We start from the raw sequence: 7,517 nt of genomic DNA, 5'->3' as shown, positions 1-7,517 counted from the left end.
GTCCCTCGCCTTCTTGATCCAACAAGACGTTGAGGTAGTAGATGAGTGGGGTGTGAACGGTGGTGGTGAAGTGATCCTCGCAGGGCTTCGCCTAAGCACTACGAAAATATGACCGGGGTGTGAACGGTGGAGGGGGGCGCCGCACACGGCTAAACAATTGTCTGGTATGTGCTAGGCGCCCCCCCATATATATATATATATATATATATATATATATATATATATATATATATATATATATAGGTGGGAGGGGGAGGGGAGAGGCCAGGAGGCGCCCCAAGTAGGACCGAATCCTACTTGGGCTCCTCCCTAGCCCCCTACCATATATATCGGAGGGGGAAGGAAAGAGGGGGGAGGGAGAAGGTAGGGGGAATCCTATTCCCTTTCTTTCCTTTCCTTCTTCCCCTTTACTTCTCCACCTTGGACGGCCCATATGGGGGGCGCACCAGTCCCTTGTGGCTGGTGTGTTTCCCCTCTTGGCCCATAAGGCCCATATCTTTTGTCGGGGGTGCCCGAAACCCCTTCCGGTGATCCCATATGTTCTCGGTACCTGATGTCTACTACGCAACCTTCTTCTTGTAGACGTTGTTGGGCCTCCAAGTGCAGAGGTTTGTAGGACAGTAGCAAATTTCCCTCAAGTGGATGACCTAAGGTTTATCAATCCGTGGGAGGCGTAGGATGAAGATGGTCTCTCTCAAGCAACCCTGCAACCAAATAACAAAGAGTCTCTTGTGTCCCCAACACACCCAATACAATGGTAAATTGTATAGGTGCACTAGTTCGGCAAAGAGATGGTGATACAAGTGCAATATGGATGGTAGATATAGGTTTTTGTAAACTGAAAGTATAAAAACAGCAAGGTAAATAATGATAAAAGTGAGCGTAAACGGTATTGCAATGCTAGGAAACAAGGCCTAGGGTTCATACTTTCACTAGTGCAAGTTCTCTCAACAATAATAACATAATTGGATCATATAACTATCCCTCAACATGCAACAAAGAGTCACTCCAAAGTCACTAATAGCGGAGAACAAACGAAGAGATTATGGTAGGGTACGAAACCACCTCAAAGTTATTCTTTCCAATCAATCCATTGGGCTATTCCTATAAGTGTCACAAACAGCCCTAGAGTTCGTACTAAAATAACACCTTAAGACACAAATCAACCAAAACCCTAATGTCACCTAGATACTCCAATGTCACCTCAAGTATCCGTGGGTATGATTATACGATATGCATCACACAATCTCAGATTCATCTATTCAACCAACACATAGAACCTCAAAGAGTGCCCTAAAGTTTCTACCGGAGAGTCAAGACGAAAACGTGTGCCAACCCCTATGCATAGGTTCATGGGCGGAACCCGCAAGTTGATCACCAAAACATACATCAAGTGAATCACGTGATATCCCATTGTCACCACAGATACGCACGGCAAGACATACATCAAGTGTTCTCAAATCCTTAAAGACTCAATCCGATAAGATTACTTCAAAGAGAAAACTCAATCCATTACAAGAGAGTAGAGGGGGAGAAGCAACATAAGATCCAACTATAATAGCAAAGCTCGCGATACATCAAGATCGTGCCAAATCAAGAACACGAGAGAGAGAGAGAGAGATCAAACACATAGCTACTGGTACATACCCTCAGCCCCGAGGGTGAACTACTCCCTCCTCGTCATAGAGAGCGCCGGGATGATGAAGATGGCCACCGGTGAGGGTTCCCCCCTCCGGCGGGGTGCCGGAACAGGGCCCCGATTGGTTTTTGGTGGCTACAGAGGCTTGCGGCGGCGGAACTCCCGATCTATTCTGTTCCCCGATCGTTTTAGGGTATATGGGTATATATAGGTGAAAGAAGTACGCCAGGGGAGCCACGAGGGGCCCACAAGGGTGGAGGGCGCGCCCAGGGGGGTGGGCACCCCCCCTGCCTCGTGCCTTCCTCGTTGCTTCCTTGACGTGGACTCCAAGTCTCCCGGGTTGCTTTCCTTCCAAAAATAACTTCTCCAGAGGGTTTCATTCCGTTTCGACTCTGTTTGATATTCCTTTTCTTCGAAACACTGAAACAAGGGAAAAAACAGGAACTGGCACTGGGCTCTGGGTCAATAGGTTAGTCCCAAAAATAATATAAAAGTGTAAAATAAAGCCCATAAACATCCAAGATGGATAATATAATAGCATGGAACAATCAAAAATTATAGATACGTTGGAGACGTATCAGTACCCTCCGAAACACTTCTAGTGTTTGAATACCATCGTCCTATATATCAATATTTACCTCTCAACCATTTCGAGACTCCTCGTCATGTCCGTGATCTCATCCGGGACTCCCAACAACATTCGGTCACCAAATCACATAACTCGTATAATACTATATCGTCAACGAACGTTAAGCGTGCGGAGCCTACGGGTTCGAGAACTATGTAGACATGACCGAGACACCTTTCCGGTCAATAACCAATAGCGGAACCTGGATGCCCATATTGGCTCCTACATATTCTTCGAAGATCTTTATCGGTCGAACCGTTATGACAACATACGTAATTCCCTTTGTCCATCGGTATGTTACTTGCCTGAGATTCGATCGTCGGTATGTTCATACCTAGTTGAATATCGTTACCGGTAAGCCTCTTTACTCATTTCTTAATACATCACCTCGTGACTAACTCCTTAGTCGTTTCCTTGCAAGCTTATGATGTGTATTACCGAGTGGGCCCAAAGATACCTCCCCGATACTCGGAGTGACAAATCCTAATCTCGATCTATGCCAACTCAACAAACACCTTCGGAGATACCCGTAGAGCATCTTTATAATCACCCAGTTACGTTGTGGCATTTGATAGCACACAAGGCATTCCTCCGGTATCCGGAAGTTGCATAATCTCATAGTCGAAGGAATATGTATTTGACATGAAGAAAGCAATACCAATAAAACTGAACGATCATAATGCTAAGCTAACGGATGGGTCTTGTCCATCACATAATTCTCCTAATGATGTGATCCCTCTATCAAATGACAACTCATGCCCATGGTTAGGAAACCTTAACCATCATTGATCAACGAGCTAGTCAAGTAGAGGCTCACTAGGGACACGGTGTTTGTTTATGTATTCACACATGTATTTAGGTTTCCGATCAATACAATTCTAGCATGAATAATAAACCTTTATCATGAATAAGGAAATATAAAATAACAACTTTATTATTGCCTCTAGGGCATATTTCCTTCACAAACAACGTCTTCTCATAATTTTTTGTGCGCACCGCCCCCAGCCTCCATCCACCTCTTCTCCCGCCGCCGCAGCCGGACGCCGTCGGGCAAAGCCCGCGCGGTGCCGGTGGCGGCGGGACCTTCCCTTGCCTTCCCTGGAGCGGGGCCGCGGGGGACTTCTTCTCAAGTCGACGGCGGTGCTCAGCGGCTGGCGCGTCAGGCGGGGCGTGCTGGCAGATGGTGGTGTGCGGCGGCGCTGCTGCTGGCCGAGGCGGACGTGGCGGAGCGCGCGGCAGCCCGGCACTCTATTCGTGGCGGGGTTGGCCCGGCCAGATCTGTGCTGACCGAAGGTGGGGAGCGGTGGTCGAAACTCTGTGCGGCTCGGCCAAGATGGAGTCTTGGCGAGCAACGAGCGGACGGCTACCTCTGTGCGGTGGGATGAGTGGCGGTGCTCTCCCGGTGGTGCAGCTTGGCTTCATGGAGATGCGGGTCCAGTCATCCCAAGGCTATCCCTTGGAGTGGGCGATGGTTGTTGCTGGTGTTTTGAGCCTTGCCGGAGGTGTGGGATGGCTGCGGTTCCTTGTCTAGGCAAGGTGTTGATGGTGTGGCCGGTGTGCTCCTTGTCGTGTGTCCGGTCATCTGCGCTCGGCTTTGCAGGTACGTTTGGCGAAGTGTTGCGGTGGCGGCGGTGTGAGGCTTCTAGGACGGTGTTGCCAAACTCTAGGTGGTGTGGTGAGGTGCGATGCGCGGATGCAAATCTTGCACGGCTTTCGTCGGGCCGACAGTGATGGCACCCGTGGATGTCATTCCCCTCCTTGGAGGCGTCGTCGAGGCGTGTTCGGCATTTCCCTTGCTTGCTTGGAGTTGTGGTGGTCTCCGGGGCGAAAGCCTTGATTCGGTTGGATCGGCACAATGACGGCGTCCTCGGCGTCGTTCCTCTGCTGAGAGCATTGTGTTTGGAGACATAGCCAGCTCCTCGTCGCTCTCCTCCCGTGTTTGTCGTTGTCCTCCTTGATCCTCCGCGGCGCTATGTACGCCCCTCATCGGTGTGTCCAAGACAGCATCTTCCTCAAACCGGATCGAGTACTGCCACCCACTTGCCACTTCTCCTAGGCGATAAGAGTGGATGGTGCGTCGACAAATGAAGTGTCGTGGAAGTTGGTGTTCTTCGGCGATGTTCGGTTTCGGTCGGTGTTGGCCGTCGGATTGGCTTGGGTGTGGTGTTTGTGGTCTGGTGTTTATATTATGCTTGTTGTTCACGGCAAGTGTAGTTTTTTGTAACTCAAATTCTGCCTTCTATAAAGCTATGGTACGCCTAGGCGTACTCTCGGAAAAAAAAGTCTCTCATGTGGTAAGTTCATATTGATGTATGCACGTGGTTTGCATTTGTACTATACTGTACTACTATGTTTAAAAGAAACGGTACTCCCTTCGTCCTAAAATTCTTGTCTAATCGAAATTGTACTTCCTTAGTCCCAAAATTCCTTTCATCCCAAAATTCTTATCTACTCCCTCGTCCCAAAATTCCTGTCTTAGATTTGTATAAATTTTAGATTTGTATAAATTCTTACATAAATACGGATGTTTGTATAAATTTTAGATTTGTATAAATACAGATGTATGTATAAATACAGATGTATCTAGTTACATTTTATTGTTAGTACTATCGTAGTACTATGTTTCAAAAAATAAAACGCACGACGATCCAATAGAAAGGCAAGAAAAGTTCCTTCACCGCTCCGCCAAAACATCTGGGTTTTGTTCGTTGAAACCAAACCGCGTTGCTGCTTACTTGCTCCGCCTATGCACGACGCTTTGATGGTGCCAGATCTAGTGCACCAAGTCGGCAACAATAGGGGAGCAAAGAGTGTGCCACCTTGTCGCCCCGCCGAATCATCCCAAGGTGAAGCCGTAAAGTAAGAAACGCTCGGCGAAGGAAGATGAAATGGGCAAAGCGCGTGCTCCGGTACTGGACCCAACCCTCGCGACGGGCGTCCAAGCTTAACCACGAAGCTGAAATCGCATCCAAGCTTTAACCACGAAGCATCACAGGACTACAACAAAGCTAACATTGAGATACCATCCTAGTACACCGGAGGGAACACGATGCCTAAATCTACAGAGTGGTTGCTCAAACACACCGAGCAACCACACACGTGTCAGACCACACTACATGAAACACGAAAGCAAAGCTACATCGAAGACTACAGCCATTCGCACGGAGACGACGAAGCCTAGCAGGCCGTGCTCATCTGCAGGCGGCGAGCCAGGTGAACGAGGTGCCACGTCAGGGCCATCAGGGACAGCACGTTGCACAGGGACGAGTAGCTGTTGAGCTGCTTCAGCCGCTTGTTCAGCCTCACCACCTTGCTCTTGGCCATCTCCGCGTCGGGCGCCGTCACCGACGTCGTCGTCGTCGTCGTGGTCTTCGCCGCCCTGACGGTTCCCGTCGTGCCGTCCACCGGGCTACGGGCTCCTGCTGCCGTGGGGGTGGCTGTGGTGGCCGTGGCGGCCGTGGCCACGGTGACGGCCGGCGGGTCGACGATGTCGGACATGTCCCTTCCTCTGCCTTCTTCCTTCTCCACTTTCATCCTCTCGAACATCACCTGCGAAGAAGAGGAGTAAATCTGCATTAGATGGAATGATTTGCAACGAACGACAGGATAAAGTAACACAAAGAATGCCGGGCGTTCTTACCTTGGTGGCTTTTGGCTCGAGAAGCAGCATGTTGGCGAGGACCAGTCCCAGCGCGCTGAGCAAGTTGAAGCTCTGGGCGCGCGCCGCGAAGGAGCTCCTCTCGCGGCCGAGCAGGTGCGCCGCCAGGGCCAGGCCGACGCAGTACGCCATGGCGCGGAAGTACACCGGGTACAGCTTGCTCTGCACCACGCCGAGCTGCTGCCGGGGCAGCGACGCAGCGAGGACGTGGCTCGACACGAACGTCACCCACACGCACGCGCCGTAGGCCGTGGCGAACCCCAGCAGGTGCATCACCGCCGTCGCGGTGCGCGCGGCCTCCATGGGCGCGCCGAGCAGGTATCCCGCTGCATCGGATGCCACCTCCTGGGCCCGCCTCGCGATGTCCGTCAGGTTCTTGGTCACCTCGCCGGCCTTCGCCTTGGCGACCTCCTCGGCCCGCGCCACCTTCTCGGCCGCGCTCTCTGCGGCATCCTCGGCGTAATCCTCTGCACGCTCTGCAATGTCAGACACCTTGTCTTTGGCGTTCCTTGCAGCTTCAGAGACCTTGCCCTTGGCACTGGTCACTGTCTCAGCTGCTCGGTCCTTCACGTGCGACGCCTTCTCCTTGGCTCCACCGGCTGCTTCAGAGACCTTGTCCTTGGCACTCCTCACGGTTCCAGCCGCTCCATCCTTGATGTGTGCTGCCTTCTCCTTGGCTCCACCGGCTGCTTCGGAGACCTTGTCCTTGGCACTCATCGCAGCGCCCTTCGCCTCTGATGCAGCGTCGAACACCTTGTCCTCCGCTTTGTCCTTGGCACCAGAGAGCGTCTCCCCGGCGTCTCTCGCCACGTCCTCGGCGCCATCTCTGACGCGCGAGACCCCGTCTCTCGCGCCCTCCTCCAACCCCTTGGCCGCGCCGCAGAGCCTGTCCTTGCAGCGCTTCACCGCGCCGAACACCTTGCCCGTGGCGCTCTCCTTGGCATTGGACAGCTTCTCCTTGCCATCCTCCGCCGCGCCAGCCACCTTGTCCGCCGCGTTGGAGACGGCTCCCCTGGCCTCCTCCGACACCGTTTCTTTCGCCTCGACGCCGTCAAGAGCGTGAGGGGGCAAGACGTGCGTCTCTTTGGCGGAGCCCTGGCCCGGGGTGAGCGGGAGCTCGCGCTCGTACTCGACGATGACGACGCGGCGGCCCTCACGGAGGACATGCTCACCGTGCTGCTGGGCCGGCGGCGGAGGCGCTGGCGACCAGACGCCGGCGGCGGCCAGGGTGGAGAGGACGAGGCATACGGCTACAACGTTTATCATGATGGGAAATCGCATTGGGAGTGAGAGTGTACAGAGGCTGAGCTAAGAAGGTTTGGACAAGTAGCGTCTTGCCACTGTCGAGCCGCTTAAATCCGCGGGCGGCGGCGGACCTCGGATGGTTGTAGAAGGAGGAAGACGGGGCGAAGGTAGAACACGTGGAGAGCTCGTAGTAGAGGTGGCGGCGCGTGCGCGGTGCCGCGGTGACACGCGTGAGTTGTACGTGTCACGGTGTTGCGTCGCCTCGGCAGTCGCGCGCGGGAGTCGGCCGGTGGAGACCCGGCCAGAGCAAATGTTGCTGGTCGAGTTCAACGGTCGAACGCGCTGGT

At 53.0% G+C, this 7,517-nt stretch overlaps 1 protein-coding gene across 1 annotated transcript; it reads right to left on the bottom strand.

Moving 5' to 3' along the window:
• Positions 1-5,220: 5,220 nt before the first annotated feature.
• On the bottom strand, positions 5,221-7,273 carry LOC123053345 (embryonic protein DC-8). Its single transcript, XM_044476807.1, has 2 exons — positions 5,908-7,273; positions 5,221-5,816 (listed from the first exon to the last, which is right to left on the bottom strand). The coding sequence occupies exons 1-2, from the start codon at positions 7,204-7,206 to the stop codon at positions 5,445-5,447; spliced, it is 1,671 nt and encodes a 556-aa protein (XP_044332742.1). The 5' UTR covers positions 7,207-7,273; the 3' UTR covers positions 5,221-5,444.
• Positions 7,274-7,517: the final 244 nt, after the last annotated feature.

The sequence above is a fragment of the Triticum aestivum genome, chromosome 2D (genome assembly GCF_018294505.1).
Source record: "Triticum aestivum cultivar Chinese Spring chromosome 2D, IWGSC CS RefSeq v2.1, whole genome shotgun sequence".
NCBI lineage: Eukaryota > Viridiplantae > Streptophyta > Magnoliopsida > Poales > Poaceae > Triticum > Triticum aestivum.
This window is presented reverse-complemented; position numbering and strand designations above follow the sequence as displayed.

Bases quoted from the DNA above. Each gene is read 5' to 3' on its own strand.
- LOC123053345 (XM_044476807.1), bottom strand. From the start codon at position 7,206: ATGCGATTTCCCATCATGATAAACGTTGTAGCCGTATGCCTCGTCCTC. The intron at 5,817-5,907 runs GTAAGAACGCCC...TCTTCTTCGCAG, and splicing joins TCGAGCCAAAAGCCACCAAG to GTGATGTTCGAGAGGATGAA.